At 36.1% G+C, this 19,157-nt stretch overlaps 1 protein-coding gene across 6 annotated transcripts in view; it reads right to left on the bottom strand.

The window, feature by feature from the left end:
• Positions 1 to 1,103: 1,103 nt before the first annotated feature.
• The window catches only part of RBM39 (RNA binding motif protein 39), a 31,463-nt gene continuing 13,409 nt past the window's right edge, over positions 1,104 to 19,157 (bottom strand). For 4 of the 6 annotated variants that reach the window (XM_026503399.4, XM_026503401.4, XM_057312571.1 and 1 more), the window contains 9 exons: positions 15,968 to 16,105; positions 13,910 to 13,975; positions 11,088 to 11,292; positions 10,608 to 10,685; positions 6,993 to 7,043; positions 4,836 to 4,917; positions 2,746 to 2,851; positions 2,168 to 2,246; positions 1,104 to 2,078 (listed from right to left, as the gene is read on the bottom strand). In XM_026503399.4, coding sequence (XP_026359184.1) covers positions 1,978 to 2,078; positions 2,168 to 2,246; positions 2,746 to 2,851; positions 4,836 to 4,917; positions 6,993 to 7,043; positions 10,608 to 10,685; positions 11,088 to 11,292; positions 13,910 to 13,975; positions 15,968 to 16,105 — 906 coding nt within the window. In that variant the 3' untranslated portion in view covers positions 1,104 to 1,977. The remainder of the gene's footprint in view (positions 2,079 to 2,167; positions 2,247 to 2,745; positions 2,852 to 4,835; positions 4,918 to 6,992; positions 7,044 to 10,607; positions 10,686 to 11,087; positions 11,293 to 13,909; positions 13,976 to 15,967; positions 16,106 to 19,157) is intronic. The other 2 variants (XM_026503400.4, XM_026503404.4) reach the window with 1 other exon arrangement.

Raw genomic sequence — 19,157 nt, 5'->3', positions numbered from 1 at the left:
ACGTAGCATATTTGGGGGGTCATAAGGACTCTACCAGAATAGCTACAGCAGCTAGATTTCCCAGTGTGAGATGTTCTCTCAGGAATGGATTACCTGTAAAATTCACCCAGAATTCTTTTGAATTATTTTGTCACGCTATTCAAATTACTTGTGCCACATTTGCTTTAATATTGTTTACAACCCAAAATTCATTCTGTGGCAGTCAAGAAATTTTTACCACTTGTCTTTTGCCACCTCTTTTTAACATCTGAGATTATAAAGTCTACCTCTGCAAGCCCAGCTCCCTGGAAAGTAATGACAGAACAAAGCAGATAGGACATGAATCAAGAATAAAAAATTTAATTATGAAGATACTAGGAGATATTTTGGAAAGAAAAAAATGCGGACATGTCTGCCCCAAAGCCCATGGCTGCCCACTGAAAAATAAACTCGAATCTTGAAATTTTTTAGGTTCAGTAACTGAAGCAATTAAGAAATTTTAAGTATCTGTCAAAAGGGTTAGTATAAAATTGTGATGCCTCCAAATTCAACTGATTAAATATTTTGACATCTGAATAAACCTATAAACTTTGTGCCTTAAAACTAAGAAATCAGCAGAAATAAGGGTGAGGAAATCAATACTGGAAGTTAATTATTCCTTTAGGAGCAACACTGCCTACTCAAAGGTTCTAGGTAGATACAAAAACTTTAAGCAGAATTCAGAATATAAATGATGGCTGATTGCCCAAATACAGTTAAATCAGTTTGGGAAATCAGTTCAATGTTTGAACTTAAACCATTCTGTCTGGTATTTAAATACTGAAACATTTTTTCAGAGATGCCCTAACTAGGAGAGACTTAAAAATATCCAGGTTTGAGGCCTAGGTGATTTGTTTGGTTTTCTTGTTGGAAAATCCCTAAAGGTTTTAATACATTACCCTAATAAGTACAGTGCTAAGATATGATGAAATGGAGACAACTTGAGGGCAACAGTCTTCCCAGACTCTGCACACTAAGAATTTTCCCCAAGAGGCAAGTCTTGATTACTAAAAGTCAAAGAAACTAATATTCTACTTTCAAGTTTCTATGACTTCAAAACATTTCAAAAATGAAGATTTCTTGTGGCCTTTTTAAGAGAATTTTATTTGAGTGGTTCTTACAAAGGTTGTTGCAATATGAAAGTCATTTGTTTGATAGAAATATCAAGCTGTCTTGTCAAACACACTGAAGTAACCCAAAAATATATTTCAGAGCTCACAGAGCTTAAAAAGAGCAAAGATTATATGCAACCAGACAAAACCTATTTCTGCATTTCCTATTTCTTCCTCAGACTGCTTTGCTTACCAGACTGTCACTAAACATCTTGAGGAAATGCAGGGATCATTTTGTTTGGAATCTTAGACACACCAGAACACATAGTATTTACAAAGAAACTTTTACAGATACATTAATTGAAAAGATACCATCCAGAAATGTAATCTTGAAAACTTTTCTTGCCAATTGATCACAATGCAAGATGAGATGTTAATCAAACAGCCCTTTAGCTGTCTTGGATTTTCCATACACTAAGTGTGTACTCCAGAAACCTCTGATAAACCATTAGCTAAGTATCAACATTAGTGAAACGTGAAATGTAACTGCTGTGTAAAAAGTTAGGCTTCTGAAACATTAAAAACATAATTACATCCCTGTCTGCCTTTTTACATTAAGCACATTTGTTCCCCCCTAGAGCTATTCCTATAGATCCTTAATGTAAATTTCTACATGTACATTTAAAAGGCAGAACAAGAGAACAGCTTTGTATACAGTGGGATTTGCTAGTTAGGGATAATGAGCACACTGCATTCCTGTTAACATTTTTATTTTTTCAAGGTAACAGGAATTGTATACAAATGACAGTAGACCCTTGCCTCTTTATTTTTATCTAAATAAAAGATAACTCAAGATGAATTCTCAAGAAAGAAAAAAAGCTATGTACATAAGGGACTATATCTTCCTTCATCGTCTACTTGGAACCAGTAGTTGTGTTGCTGTCATAGAATCAGGGAAGAGGTTGTGATAAGTTGGAAGAGGTACATATGCTGCTGTTATCATTTTACCTGTTGAAAGAAACAGATATGACGGTTTAGCATTTTCACTTAAATTACATCCTTCATAATAATCACTCAGAAATACAGATCAAACTCACCAGCAAACCACCTGCCATGCAATGCATTGACAGCAGCAATGGCTGCAGCAATTGATGGGCACTTCACATACACGTTGCCCTGAAATACAACAACAAAAAGATAAGGGTGGTATACAATTTTTACAAATTGCCTGTAAAAAAACCCTCAGAGCTCTATAACCAAATACGTGTTTCATTAGCTAATATGTACACCTAGAATTTTACTGAAGTCATTTTATCCTCCCCAAACTTGTATTTTCCGTTTTTTTTATGACTTGAAAGCAGCTGAAGAATGAATCAAGATGCCAGGATTTCATGAAAAACTTTCAACTCTAACCAGCAACACTGCTACATGACAGCCTGGTCTAATCTTCAATTATTAGAGGAATCTCCTTATGTTGGAGAATGTATATTTAGTTGCTATGTTAAAATTTCTTTTAACAAAACTTCCTGGGACAGTGGTATTATGTCCCAAGTATGGGTGAAGGCTAAGTTGTAGAAGAGTAACAATATCCTATCTTTATTAATATTAAAACACCTGAGGTGAGGTGCATAAAGGGCAGATTAAACTTTTCTGGCTTTAGGGGGAAAAAAAATACCTGAGCTGAATTTTTGTCAACATAAATATGAATAACTCCTCCATGTTTATTACATTCTTCAATCACATCATCCTTAATCTCTGTATCCCATCCAACTTCTTCTTCTCTGTAAAAAAAAAAAAAAAAAAGTATTAAGGTCTATTAGACACCATTAAAACTTCTAAAATGTTACATACTCAGACTTCCAATTAATCCTGGAGTCCGACATACCAGGCTTGATCCCAGGAACCTGAGATCATGACTTGAGCCAAAGTCAGACAATTACCACTGACCCAACCAGGCACCCCAGCTTACAAATTTCTTAACTCTAACATTTAAAATACTAACATATATCAAATGATATGTATACCAAAAGTTTATCATTTCCCAGATAAAGCTAAAATAAAGAATTTAGTGTTATCCAGATGCCTGGGTGGCTCAGTCGGTTAAGCATCTGCCTTCAGCTCCAGGTCATGATCCCAGGGTCCTGGGAATTGAGTCCTGCATCGGGCTCCCTGCTCATTGAGAAGCCTGTTTCTCCCTCTGCCTGCTGGTCCCCTGCTTGTGCTTGCACTCTCTGACAAATAAATAAAATCTTTAAAAAGGGGGGGAGGGGGTGTTACCAAAGGAACACAAGAAATCAAGGCTCTCTTTCTATGATAAACCATGAATATAAACAATGCAAACAGCATGTGACAAATTATATAAAACAATGTTTCATAACATAATGGTTCATTTACCAAAAGCAATGGGATATCTGCATTTACCTTGGAATGTATTGTAAATATGATTCATAAAACAGAAGAGTCTGGACTTATAAAATGGCATTCTAATCATTGTGTCTAAGCATTAGGAAAGAAATTCCTAATTCCTGGCCTGCATTAATCTAAGAAGAATATTTTAAAAGATCCTCTTTATCCTATATGATATTAAAATAATATTAAAATGTAAAAGCCAGGAACTGGTAGCAAAGTAAACTGGCAATAGAAATAAACACAAATACACATATGAATAAACAAAACAAGCAGAAACAAACCCATAGAGAACAAAATGGTGACTGCCAGAGGGGAGAAGGGTGTAGGGATGGGTAAAATGAGTGAAGGGGAGTGGAAAGTACAGGCTTTCAGTTACAGAAATAGTATGTCAACAACGATGAAAAGTACAGGATAGGGAATCCAGTCAATGGTACTGTAATATATAGCTTTATATGGTGACAGATGGTAAGCTACACCTATACAGAGCACAGCGTAAGGTGTAGAGTTGAAGAACAACTGTTATGAGCCTGAAACTAATGTAACACAATGTATGTAAACTAAAAGTGATAAAGATACAAAACTTCTGAGAAAAGGATTTAGATATAACTGGTAAACAAAATCTGCATAACTTTTACTTCAATACCAATCTTACAAACACACTCAAAAGGATGTAGCAATTAAAAAAGCTATTAAAATTTGGGGCGCCTGGGTGGCACAGCGGTTAAGCGTCTGCCTTCGGCTCAGGGCGTGATCCCGGCGTTATGGGATCGAGCCCCACATCAGGCTCCTCCGCTATGAGCCTGCTTCTTCCTCTCCCACTCCCCCTGCTTGTGTTCCCTCTCTTGCTGGCTGTCTCTATCTCTGTCGAATAAATAAATAAATAATCTTTAAAAAAAAAAAAAAGCTATTAAAATTAATACCTTAAAAGGATGAAAACTGTTTACTCTTTGAACTGTAAGATATATTGAAGCATCCTAAATGTTAACTTAGAAAAGCTCAATATTAATACTTTCGCAGTACAGTTAACCACTGAACAACACGAATTTCAAGCGCACAAGTCCACCTATACAGTATTCTATTACAAATGTAGTTGCTCTTTAAGATTTTCTTTTCTCTAGCTTACTGTAAGAATGCACTACAGAAAACGTATATATACAAGATACATGTTTATTAACTGTTTATGTCATTGTAAGGCTTTCAGTCAACAGTAGGCCATTAGCAGTTACATTTTAGAGGGGAGTCAAAATTTACACAAGGATTTTTGACTGTGCAGGCAGGGGACTGCACCCATAAACCCCGCATTATTCAAGTGTCAATGGCATACCCTTTTCAACCTGACCAAAGTGTATTACTTACGTCTGAGGGTTAAACATGTTAGAAAGCTGGAAACACTGTGTTGCAAGAGGCTGAACAGAGGCAGCTGCAGCTAAAGCTGAAGCTAAAAAAAAAAAGAGAGAGAAATTAGTTTCATGGAAAATGCATCAGAACAGCCCTGATGAGTAAAATAAAACCAAAACCCCCACTAAATCCCAACTGTGAAACTAGGATAGTCTGTCACTTCCCTAATTTACCTTATTTAATAATGCTATCGAAGTGTGTAATGGTACTGGATTTGAGTTGCCAGAAAACTGAAGCAACCTAACATCTGAAATTGCCAATCCCCAGGAGTTGGAAATTTTATTTTTAGAAGAGAAATTAAACTTTAAGTGTAATCAAAACTCATTCAATTAGATAAATATCAATACAAATCAATCCAGAAAGGCAAAGGATAAAATAGAAGATTGATTTTGTAGAACTGCTTGAGTTTATACTCCAAGAAGCAAAGGATGATGAAAATACAATCTTTTCTTAGATGTCTGCCCATGAATATAGTTCCATATTTTCTTTTAAAATAAACATTATAAACAGACTGTTTAACAGATAAGATGCAGAAAGCCATCCAACCATTTACAATTTAATATCCCAGGAATATAAACCCTATTTCAAAATCAAATGAGTATTTTTTAAATGACTAGGTCACAGCACAAGAAACACTAAAAATAGATCTATAATATTATAATATTCACTATTAAAAATAAAAAACTACCGGACACTAATATCCAGAAGGAACATTTAAAACCCATACTGGTTTTAGGTTTGAAATAAGAGCACTGTCCAAGACAGCTGGCCCATTGCTTTTATATGTGATTCACAAAACATTACCAGTAGCTGTTACAGAACTCACCGTAATCATTATATCTGACCAAATTTCATTCCAATATATAACAACAAACAAAGCTAAGGATAAAACAGTGCATTAGAAATTATAGTAATTAAAATTAACAATCACCTGAGGAAATATCAGAAATTATTTCACTGAATAAAAATTAGGGCCATGCATGAAATACATCATAAAAAATGATTATTTCTGTTATCATTACAAAAGTGCTTTTTGCCCCTTTATTACTTCAATAAACAAGTTTTTTCTTTCATGAAGCTTTGCACTAAAATATAAATGCTAAAAAAGCTAACAGATGTCATATTCTAGTCAGAAAAGGTAAAGATGTAACCATGCTTGTGTTACAATGAATATAAAAATGAGGCCCACTATGTACTTTATCACAAACAAATGGAAGTATTCTTGAAAAAAAAAAAAACACTAGGTCATTACAAAACAACTGAGGAATACTTTATTTTTTCCATTTTCTTACATGAATTAGGAATACTGAAAAAAATTAGGGAATATGTGATAGGAACATTCCAGCTCAACCTAGATGAATGCAGAACACAATGAATTCAGCATAGAAATTTAGCTAATAGAAAAATCCACTAGTTATACTTTTCAAAAGGATTGAGTGTAACGGTCTCACTTGCTGGAAAAAATTAAAATACATATTTAATTCCCATCAAGGAACATGGTAGACCTTTTCATATAGAATCATTCTCCTGAACAACTTTTAAGTACAACCTATGAAAGACGGATACTGAATTAGCTCAACAGCAAAATGCTCTAAACAAATGGCAAAGATGTGGTAATCAAAAACAAGAAAAAAATAGTCTACTTTATAAATAATTATTTCAATCGTTGAAATATGCATGCAATTTAGTTCTGGATAACTGCCTCATTGCTTGGTACTGTTAATAGAAATCACGGACGTTAGAGTCCCTAACCTTATGTTAATTAAGTTCAGACTCCTGTTCTGAAAGATTTGTACTAAAATAACAAATTCCATTTTCTGACTTCTGTATACAACTAACAATCAAAACATAAAGATAAGCATACAGACAAAAATAATCCTAAGTAAACTAAAGCAAATGCACATGCACAGACATTTTAATTTTAATCCATGGAATTGTAATGATTTGGATCAAGCCAACTGAAATATACATTAAGAGATGGCTTACTGTATATACACAATAGGTCATTCTTCAAAAAAAAATCCAAAATCCAAAATGTAACAAGTGATATAACGAACAACTATGTCTTGCTAACACTGACATCTATTTCAAAGACAAATAAAAAGCTCAACTCACCTTCGGTCTGTTGAGAAAGTCTTGTTTGCAAATCTATAACAAAAGAGAATTCTACAGCTCAGTGCAGGAACAATGAAGAGCCTCAACTAACAGGGTAAATGTCAGGAAAGCATTAATAAAAGAGGACTACATAGCAGGGTTTATCAAAATAAACTTATAGTAAAACCTGGCAGCCAAACCTCCTTCCCCATTCCTCATTGACAAGGCTTTGGGGCCTTTTTCTTTCCTCCTATCCTAGAAAACTTACACTTAGGCCTGTCTTCCTACTCCTAGTACTCTTCTGCATCTCCTATGTATTCCACTATACTACTCTTCACATGGGAATAATGGGAAATGGGGAAAGGGAAGCACACCGGTCAGAAAATCCATGAAAACCCTGATCTTGAGAATTCAATTCCAAGTACTTGGGATAGTCAACTCTGGTCGAAAAGATGACAGTTTAATTAGGTCTGATTTCCTGGAATAGTATGGAAATTTAACGAAGCAGGAATAAATTATAACCAAGTTTATTATTATCTATGAAATACAAGAAGAATTTAATCATCTAGTCACTATTATTAATAAACAGAATGGGGATTTTTACCAGTATATTTCCCCATATAGTCATTAAATTCTCCACTGGAAAGCAAGTTAACAGAAAGCTGCTTGGCACTGAAAATAGCAGCAAGTGTAAATAAAAAAGAAAATGTCATTGTGCTATCTTGAAGTTTAAAATTATAAAAATACAGGACATAAAAATTGTTTAGATCCAGCAACCTAATTTTCATTAACCTGTGATTTAACTGCAACACTTTATCATCATCTGGGTGTCTTGCTAATTACACAAAAAAATTAAAAATGGGCAAAAATGGCACCTGGCTTAGTCAGTGGACAGTGCAACTGATCTCAGGGTTGTTCAGTTCAATCCCCTCGATGGATGTAGAGGTTACTTAAAAATAAAATCTCAAAAAGGGGGGTCAGTGAAAAGGAAAAGGGATCGGTACCCCAAGTTATGCTGGCATAAAAAATACCTGGGTCCTAGGTGCTCAGAACTGGTATCTGAGGGAGTTGAAGAAATGTAACTGGTGTAATACTGAAAGAACATGAAGATATGACCACAGAAACTGTCAAACTTTGAATTTTAACACAATTTGTCTTTTCTTTCCATACAACAGGAAAAAGGTATAGATATGAAAAAATCTATCCTATGGGATTCCTGGCTGCCTCAGTCAAGAGAGCACAGGACCCTTGATCTCAGGGTTGAGTTCGAGCCCCATGTTGGATGCAGAGTTTACTTAAACAAATGAACCTTTAAAAAAAATCCACCCTATTTTAAGGGTATGTAAATCCCTATCAAGATTTCAAAAATGACTTTATAGGTCATTTGTGACAAGTTAGGAAACAAAGCATAGATTTCATAAAGGACTCTTAGAAACAACTTGTTAAATTTCTAAAATAAAATAGAGTGATGACTCACATTTGGTTTTAAAAAATAGCTTTAAAGAATTTAGGAGAAAGGGCTTTGGACACATGAACACTCAGCAATTTATAGTATTTCAACAAAAAGTAAGGTTTTAATGATGACGATCTGGAGAAAATTACCCAGTTATGGAATTATTACCTAAAAATTGAGTGATTATTAATTTGGTAGCAATAGCAATCTATTGTAAATATAAGTGTAAGAAGACAGAATCAAACTTTATAATCATCTCAATTAACACTAATAAGGGTGAATATAATAAATACAGATAACTGGCTGTTTAACCAATCCACATTCACCTTTAGAGAGTTCTAGTTGATCACAATCAGCCCACCTTAATTATAAACTGCACAGTAAGTGTGCCCAAGAAGGTATAGCCATGTATTAGGCATCGAGAAAAAGTGGCTAAAAATAGTAATAATGTCGAACTTTCAAAAATCTTCAATTAGGTGAAGATATTGTTTATGAAGAACATCGAATAACTATCTGATAGCACACCCAGAATATAACATAAGACTGCTTAGAAATGAATCCTATGTTACTACACCAAATCCCTGAAGTCAGTGGATATTCACTAGCATCTAGTGAAATACCTAGAATATGATAAACAATCAAGCATTTCCTAAATTATTGAAAGAACGATCAGAATAGGAATTAATATGAGGCTACAGTTTTCATATTACATACTAAGTTTAAAGCCACAGACTGAGTTATATTTCTGGAAGGGCTGGATTCCTTAAATGTCTTTGATTAAAGCAAGTGGCATTCTTTGGCTATTTGCTCACTCAAGAAATTAAATGTCTAATACTTATTAATAAATCAAAACAATTACATAGGGGAGTTATACAGTGACTCAAAATACATAAAAATCCATTAATGGTTACGATTTTTCCCCATAAGGATAAACTAGCATGGTTTTATCAGAAATTTTTTAAGATTTGAGAGAAAGAGTGAGCCAGCATGAGTGGGAGGGGCAGAGGAAGAGGGGGAGAGAATCTCCAGCAGACTCCATGCCCAGTGCGAGGAGACCAACTACGACGTGGGGCTGGATCTAATGACCCTGAGATCATGACCTGAGGTGAAATCAAGAGACCGATGCTTAACCCACTGAACCACCCAGGAGCCCCAGTTTTATCACAAGTTTTATAAATACCTATCAGATTTCAAAATAAATTAATATAACCTGACAGGAGGAAACACAGAAACACAAAAGGCAGAATTTCTAAAGTTACTCACAAACTTATGGACATCCACTAAAATGAAACACTGAAGACCCTTCTCTCTTAATAACAAAATATAAAAGCAAAAGTGATCCTCTCCTTTAATTAATGAGTTTTTGATTTAAATGGAAATCATGAATCAACCACATGGACCTTTATGTATATTCAGATGCAGTACTGTGGTCTTAAACTTACATACTGTCAGTTACAGAGTCTCACTTTGTAGATACAATTCATAATACAAAGTGTTATACTTTCTTGGGATATATATTTCCTGTCTTCCAAGGTCCAAAATACAAATGGTTCTTCTTAGATGTTTAGGTCTTCAACATTACAAAATTAAATGCTACCCTAGCTCACAGCTTTGGGTTAGCATCAAGGTTTATAAAAGCAAATTTGAGGTACTTAAGCCATAACGAAAACAATGTTTCATAAACTGAACCCCTGTTACACAACTATAATAAACCACCACTTCTCTATTTTCCTGCCCTCTTCAGGAGCTCCCATTCCCCTAACTGAAAATCTCAAAACAGCATGTACTATTTAGAGGAAACCAGTTTTCTCTGCACTTTTGATACTGTGATTATTTTACATAAAGCTTGACTTAAAGGCCCCTGATAGTTTTTCTGAACTCAAACACTACAAAGAAACATTTTTTGAAACAATATAAATTTCATGTTTAAGAAAAGTTGTATGTTCAAAAAGGTCTAACAGGCGATTCAAACTAAAAAGTGGTATATAGGGTTAAAAAAAAATTCCCTGATAGCCTATTAGTGAATAATTCTATTCTCCAACTCCAATTCCTTTAAATTTGCAGGCTAAAAAGTACTTGATGAATTGAATTCTCAGTAAGTCCTTTTAAATGCAAAAATTTGGCAAATTTTCGAATTAGGTGAAAAAACAATGATTTCAAATTAGAAAAGATTCAATTCCTACCTGCCACAGCACCAAATGCCAAAGAGCCACTCATTTGTAGAGCCTGCTGTGCTGCTGGTGGAATCTGCAAACCTGTACCTGTGTAAAAGAAAGAGACCTTATAGTCCTTACTGTGTTAAGGGCAGAAAAACCCAATTTTCTGGGCGCTTACTACTACCAAAGTCAGTTAACTGAAAGTATTTACAAGCAGGACATCGTATAATACTGGCAACTATGTTTATTAAATATGAGAATATAATTATTGTAAGAAAGCAAAAGGAATCCTATAATGTATGCTGTGGCACTCCAAAGGCACCACCATAAAGTAGATTCCATTACAACTTTAAGTAACCTCATCTATGAAATTGCATATATTGCCCAAGAATAATGAGGTCAACTCCAAAATAAGAAAAAATATTTTTTCATTTATTAGTCTGTGTGGGTTACCTTTCTCTTACCCTCATCCACAAGAAATCATTCTCAACACATGGAAAAACTTACCTTCTGCAAGTCTTGCCATTAACTGGAGGCGACCAGTTGTTCCCAAGTCAATTCCAGTCCTTTCCAGTTCATCACTGTCCAAAAATGAGCTAGCACTGGAAGCATCAGTACGTTCAGTAACATGACCAACTTTCATTGGTCTTCCTGCTAACTCAAATCCATTAAGTTGTTCCAAAGCCTTCTTGGCACATTCTGAATCAGAAAACTGTATAATTAAGAGAGGGGTGAAAAGTAGAAAGTCCATTATGTTAGTTCACGCATATACCTAAGATAAAGAAATGCTTACTTATTAAGTCTAGTCTATTCAATAATTACATAACTGGGTGGATGATAAAGTAGAAATTTCTAGCTTTACATTAATGTAACACATCATCAGACCACAAGCTCATTCACATCAGCTTTGTTGATGTGATGGACTGAATAACAAGATATTACCAAATGACACCTAACCTTTGGAAATACGGAATCTTAGTAACAGAATATGTAATTTTTCCAACATCAAAACACTTTTTAATGTGCTGGAATAAACTAAAATGGTGCTTTGTTTCCTTTCAGAAAAAAAGAACTTTTTAGAAAAATTAAAAAGTTCGCTTGGCTATTATTTTTATTTTTTCTTAAAGATTTTATTTATTTGACAGAGTGGCAGCCAGCCAAAGAGGGAACACAAGCAGGGGGAGTGGGAGAGGAAGAAGTAGGCTTCCAGCGGGGGAGCCTGATGTGGGGCTCGATCCCAGAACGCCAGGATCACACCCTGAGCCGAAGGCAGACGCTTAACGACTAAGCCACCCAGGCGCCCCTCAGCTATTATTTTCAATACAAAATTCTGGGGCATTTTATTGCCAATAAATTCATAAAACTTATTTTTTTCTTTGAATCATGAAAAATCTTAATTCCCAGGATGCAAACACAAACTTAGCTGCACGCTCTGATTTTCATTTAATGGGGGAAAAAAATACTCCCAGCAATTCCATAGCTTAGTATTTCATCAGTATGATTCAAATTTTCTCTTATTTAGATAAAATAAGAAAAATTAGATACTTAACACCAACACACAGCACTATGTAAAAATTTAAATAATCTAGCTCTGTACACAGACAACTAAATCATAGCCAATAGTTCACCCACAGCTGATATTAAAAATGTTTTTTAACAGGGGCACCTGGGTGGCTCAGTCAGTTAAGTCTCACCTGCCTTTGGCTCAGGTCATAATCCCAGGGTCCTGGGATGGAGCCCCATGAGCCATATATCCAGTGGCCTGCTCAGCACGGACACTGCTGCTCTCTCTGCCCCTCCCCCTGCTTGTGCCTTCTCTAATAAAATCTTTAAAAAAATGTTTTTAATAAAATGCTTTGCAAAATATGCTTTATTCTTTACCTAACATTTAATAAGATTTCTAGTAAAACTGCCTGCCTACTAACCAAATATTTAAGCACCAAACCTATTACATAAAAAAGTACTTCAGGTAACACATGATGAAATACTCAATTTCATACAAGTTATGTGTAAAATCCCTTGACCACACACTTTGGGGAAAAAAGAAAATAACCACACACGTTATTAGAAACAAAATGTTATTGGGGCACCTGGGTGGCTCAGTGGGTTAAGCGTCTGCCTTTGGCTCAGGTCATAATCCCAGAGTTTTGGGATTAAGCTCCAAATTGGGCTCCCTGCTCAGTAGAGAGTCGGTTTATCCCTCCCCCTCCCCTCTCGCTTGCTCTCAAATAAAATCTTTATGAAACAACTTTTCTCCTTTCGCCAGTATATAAAGATGAAAATCCTGATGACTGATCTCATGACCCTGAGATCATGACCTGACCCGAAATCAAGAGTCAGATGCCTAACCTACTGAGACACCCAAGCGCCCTAAATTTTATTGAAATTTTGATATAATACAATTATAATTTTTTCATTTCAACTGGGACCTATCTGTATTTAAAAATTTTTTCCCTATGGCAGCAGCAATGGTGACAATCTGCATTTTACACTAGAAATAGTTTTCAGAACCTTCCAAAAGTTCTAACACCAAACATTTGAAAAACTGCTATTATGTAATTGAATTGCATCAGGAAATACAACATAAGAGGGTTTACTTCTAAAGGGGCACCTCCATTCGCAGTTGTTTCAGCTGCCACCTAACACTCTCATCAGGGAATGGACTGCGATGGTTAGCCACAAACTTTTTTTTCTAGATTTCATTTACTTATTTATTTAGAGAGAGCACACATGTGTGAGCAGGGGAAGAAGGAGCAGTGGGAGAGGAAGAGAGAATCTCAAGGAGACTCCATGCCCAGTGCAGAGCCCAATACAGTGCAAGGTGATCAGGACCCTGAGATCAGGACCTGAGCTGAAATCAAGAGCCAGATGCTTAGCCAACTAGGTCACCACGGTTCCCCGGCTCCGCCACCACCCCGACACAAACACTTACTTAATAAACTAATTCTGACTGTGGTTGTGAGATGCACACATATAATAAGAATTTTAAGTAAAACAATATTAAAACACTTTCACTCAACTGACAAAAACATATCACAGAAGAATTACAGATCAAAGAACTCATAAATGGGGTCATAAACTTCAATTACATGGAGACTTAGCTATGCAAACTGACTATATACTGGATAACAGAAAACTGGCAAAAAGTCAACATTTGGTAGGCATGGCTACTAAAGACAAACTAATTTAAACCATTTGAAAATATTAACCATGCAACCTTCCCCACTATCAATAACTGATGGAAGTTTTACTATGGTACTTTCATCTAAAACCTTGAACTCAATCAACCAAACCTTTAAGTCATAATGTTAATAATGGTGACTGCTTACCGTAATAAATCCATATCCCTTAGATCGACCTGTTTCACTATCCATCATGAGTTGGATACTTTCAATCTAAAAATGTAAGAACATTGTATTAGTGCAAAGGAGGAAGCAAAAGCATTTTTATTCCTTGAAATTTAAAGTCTCTCCCTCCCTCAAAACAAAACAAACCATTATAACCCCTCATTTCCAAAAGAATGCCTGAAAGCCTAGATACTTCCCAAGCAAGAAGTTACGCACTGTGGAGCAGGAAAAAAAAACAACACGTACAATCTTAGTCTTTTGCCTCAAAAACAAACTACTAAATACCAGAGGTCCTTTGTAGACTACAACCAGGTGTTAAAAACGAAATTAACATCGTTTCCTTTCCATTACGCTAAAAACACCAAACATTAATTCTCAACAATACCAGACATGATAAATTGTCCAAGATGTTCTAACTAATATAGGGGCACCTGGCTGGCCCACTCCGTACAGCATGCGACTCTTGGTCTCAGGGCTATGAGTTCAAGATGCACAGTGGGTACAGAAATTACTTAAAACAAAAATCCTGGGATGCCTGGGTGGCTCAGCCTGTTAAGCATTTGCCTTCGGCTCAGGTCATGATCCCAGTATCCTGGGATCGAGTCCCGCGTAGGAGTCCTTGCTCAGCAGGGAGCCTGCTTCTCCCTCTGCCTGCCACTTCCCCTGCTTGTGCTCTGACAAATAACAGATAACATTTTTTAAATAAATAAAATAAAAAAATTTAAAATCTTACAAACTGGGGCACCTGGGTGGCACAGTTACATGTCTGACTCTTGGTTTCAGCTCAGCTCATGATCTCAGGGTTGACAGATCAAGCCCTGCATCGTGCTCCACTCTCAGCCTGCTTGAGACTCTCTCCCCTCTGCCCCCCCAAGCCCGCTCTGTCAAATAAATAAAACTTAAAATCTTGAGAATAAAATCAACACTCAACATAATTTTATCACTGCACAACTCTGTGTATACGTTAAAAGGCAATGAATTGTTCCCTTTATGTAGATGAAGTACATGGTTTGTGTACTACATCACAGTTATCTCAATAAAGCTAGTTCATAAATAGAAAAAATAAAAAATTAAAATACAGCATGGGTGTACTATATTTCTTCATGTCCTGGTAATTTCAGGAATGCATTAACTTTGTAGTGACTAACAAAAAAACAAAACAAAACAAAAAAGACTTGTACTGCCACTAGTTTGTGCTATTTCTAATTTAATAAAACACCCACAATCAACACCCAACTTCTACCATTACTGACTCTTCAAACAGTTCAACAAAGGGGTTGAATGGAAATAGTAAACAAGTATATCCAAGAGCAATGAAGATTAGTAGTGGATACACTGTAACTGTTACTAACATTTTTATTCATGGCCACATAATTAATCTTTTAAACTATAATATAACTTACTAGCATTAACATTTATTCTAATATAAAATGTCCACACTAAATTGAGGACCAACTGGATAGAAACAGTCTAACTCCTTACTTTAGTAGCTAGAGAAGCTTCTCTACATACCCCTAAATTTTCAGTGAGGCAAAAAACAAGCATCCAAAAAACACCAACGGGGGGGTACCTGGCTTGCTCAGCCACAAGAGCATGCGACTCTTGATCTTGGGGCCATGAGTTCGGGCTCCCACAATGGGGAAGTAGATTATACTTAAAAAAACAAAACAAAACAAAAACAAAAACCAAAGAACATAATACCCCCCCCAAAAGACCCAACCAAGGAAAAAAAAAATCTTGTTACAAATGCACAGGATACTCTTATGCATGTTGACTTGAAAAAAACCATTGCTTCTAATACTCTATGCATTTCGTTGTAGCATTATGAATGACAACACTAGCAGATTCTCTATCTTCAAATGTTACCTTCTGTCAGAGATACTATCTTAATCTAAGATGCCACAATACCCTTTCAGAACTACCCTTTCCCATCTCAGTATTAACCTCACTGAAACATGACAAAATAGATACATGGAATTACTACACAGTTGTATTTGGATCAAGAACCTACTAAAGGTCATTGAAGATATTGGGACTTACCCTTCCAAAAGGCTCAAAGATTCCTCGAAGCATATCTTCAGTTATGTTAAAGTGTAATGAGCCCACATAAAGCCTCATAGGTCCAGCACTTCCCTTTTGTAGATTGTTTGCCATTGCTGCAGCTCTGTTTTTTTCTGCCTACAAGTTGAATAAGACAAAATGCACATCACACAGCACTAACCCAAATCATTTTAATCATAAAATCCCATTTACTTTAGGTTTGCTTAATAACAAGTGAATCCAAAGTTGAGTGATGAAATTACGCTAAGTTTGGGGTGCCTGGGTGGCTCAGTCGGTTAAGCGTCTGCCTTCGGCTCAAGTCATGATCCCAGGTTCCTGGGATCAAGCCCCACATCAGAGAGCCTGCTTCTCCTTCTCCCTTTGCCCCTGCCCCCTCATGCTCTATCTCAAATAAATACATAAATCTTAAAAAAAAAAAAGAAAAGAAAGAAAAAGAAATTACACTAAGTTTATAAAGTCATACACAGCACAAATATTCCACTTACACGTGACTGTGATTAACTGCCCAGAATTAGAATTTTAAGAAAATGGTTCAAATGCCAATTTGCTAAAGAAAACTTCAACTTATTTTATTCAACTTAATATATTTTGCCACAATAAAAAACTTTTAAGTTTTACAAGCATATGCAAGTCATATGCAAAGCATACACTCCATTTCATATGTAAAATGAAATCAATCCTAAAAGTACAGTATGCCATCTAAATGAAATGCATCCTGATACCAGGCATGCTAAATGTGGAAGATAAGACTGTCTCCTGGAATTCATGAATACACTTGTTATTTATTAAAATTAACGTACTCTCAAAATTATTGTGAGAGTACAGTACACACCAACTGGCTAGCTGCCATAAACGGACTTTTTTGTCAATATAAAATCAAATCAAGCAAAGCGTTTAGTTTAGTGGTCATTCATTCCAAGAAGTCTTTCTCAAAGGTAATGGTTATCAATTCATATTCTACCACAAGCTCCTTTTCTTGTTAACAAACTTAGGCATTTTGAGTATCTATGTCCTAAGGACGTTAAAGTTAAATGAATTCAAAAACTCCTTTAATTTAAGGATTCTCAGCCCTCTTCAGGCCAAGCTACACACTATTAAATTTGTCCTGCACTGCAGGAAGTGAATCAAGGAACTAATTTTTCCCATTTCCTAAAAATTATTTTCCTACTGTTTAGATACATTCAAGTGATAAATACCCAATATTAAGTACTTCTAAAATATTTAAATAGGACCTATTACTGTCTTGTAGTTATGGCAGAAACTACTTTTTTTTTTTTAAGATTTTTATTTATTTGACAGAGAGGCAGCGAGAGAGGGAACACAAGAAGGGCGAGTGGGAGAAGGAGAAGCAGGCTTCCCACTGAACCCAGAATGCTGGGATCATGACCTGAGTGGAAGGCAGACACTTAACGACTGAGCCACCCAGGTGCCCCAGAAACTACTAACTTGACCAATGTTACATACAGCTTAACACTGAGAAAAACTGGAATTTCAAGTCAGATCTGGTTCCAAAGCTTGTGCATAACTTTATAGTATCATGTAAATTTGATGAAGTAACCAGATTATTTTGGAGTTACAGGGTACTTATTTCAGTGGTTTAGAAAGCTATCAACATGACTATGTTATTATGTGTTGCTCAAAAATAATTCTTCAAATCCTATATTCTCCATTAAAAAAACACCTGAGCTAGGCAAGCATGACAGGTATCAATAATGGTCTTAATAAAAATAGCTACTGATAAGGAATCCTAAAAATGCTTTTTTTAAAAAAAGATTTTATTTCGGGGCGCCTGGGTGGTGCAGTCGTTAAGTGTCTGCCTTCAGCTCAGGGAGTGATCCCAGAACGAGCCCCACATCAGGCTCCTCCGCTAGGAACCTGCTTCTTCCTCTCCCACTTCCCCTGCTTGTATTCCCTCTCTCACTGGCTGTCTCTGTCAAATAAATAAATCTTAAAAAAAAAAATTTATTTCTTTGACAGAGAGAGTGAGCACAAGCAGGGGGAGCAAGAGGCAAAGTGAGAGGTAAAGAGGGAGAAGCAGGCTCATAAAGCAGAGAGCCCAATGCAGGGGTCAATCCCAGGACCCTGGGATCATGACCCGAGCCTAAGGCAGACGTTTAATGACTGAGTCACACAGCCGCCCCTAAAAATGCTCTTATAATAAAATGATACATCTTGATTTTTCCACATTTAAATGAACTATTATTAAAACTAATTTCATTTCCTGAAGGCATAAAGTACCAGCAAAGAGGAATTAAACTTCAGAAGACATTTTAAACAGAAAACATTCTCAAGAGTAGTTTGAAACATCTTACAATCAAGAGATGCTAGAAATGACAGCTGCTCAAACTACTCTTAACATTTTATAAAATCTTATATAAGTTGTGTATTATAAAATACTGAAAATACTAAACTTATTAAAAGTGTCAAAATCACTCTATTTGAAAGAAAGGGTAATAAACGTTATTCTTTTTTTTTTTTTAATTTTATTTATTTATTTAACAGAGACAGCCAGTGAGAGAGGGAATACAAGCAGGAGGAGTGGGAGAGAAAGAAGCAGGCTCCTAGTGGAGGAGCCTGATGTGGGGCTCGATCCCAGAGCACCGGGATCAAGCCCTGAGCCGAAGGCAGACGCTTAACGACTGCGCCACCTAGGCGCCCCCAACATGTTCTTAAATGCTTATATCCCTACTAATAAATTATCACAAATCAGTAAAATTCTAGACCAAATTCTCAGGTCTTTTTCATGAAACAGGTATTTACAATTCATATTAGAATAGGATGTTGTTAAGAATGTACTATTATCGGGGGCGCCTGGGTGGCACAGCGGTTAAGCGTTCTGCCTTCGGCTCAGGGCGTGATCCCGGCGTTATGGGATCGAGCCCCACATCAGGCTCCTCCGCTATGAGCCTGCTTCTTCCTTTCCCACTCCCCCTGCTTGTGTTCCCTCTCTCGCTGGCTGTCTCTATCTCTGTCGAATAAATAAATAAAATCTTCAAAAAAAAAAAAAAAAAAAAGAATGTACTATTATCAAAGTAACCAAGACAAAGTTTAAAAAAAAAACCCGAAAACTATTCTGAGGGGGCGCCTGGGTGGCTCTGTCATTAAGCGTCTGCCTTCAGCTTAGGGTGTGATCCCAGCGTTCTGGGATCGAGCCCCGCATCGGGCTCCT

This window comes from Ursus arctos, unplaced genomic scaffold (assembly GCF_023065955.2).
Source record: "Ursus arctos isolate Adak ecotype North America unplaced genomic scaffold, UrsArc2.0 scaffold_16, whole genome shotgun sequence".
In the NCBI taxonomy this organism is placed as follows: Eukaryota; Metazoa; Chordata; class Mammalia; order Carnivora; family Ursidae; genus Ursus; species Ursus arctos.
The sequence above is the reverse complement of the archived record's forward strand: the minus strand, read 5'-3'. Positions and strand labels throughout refer to the sequence as shown.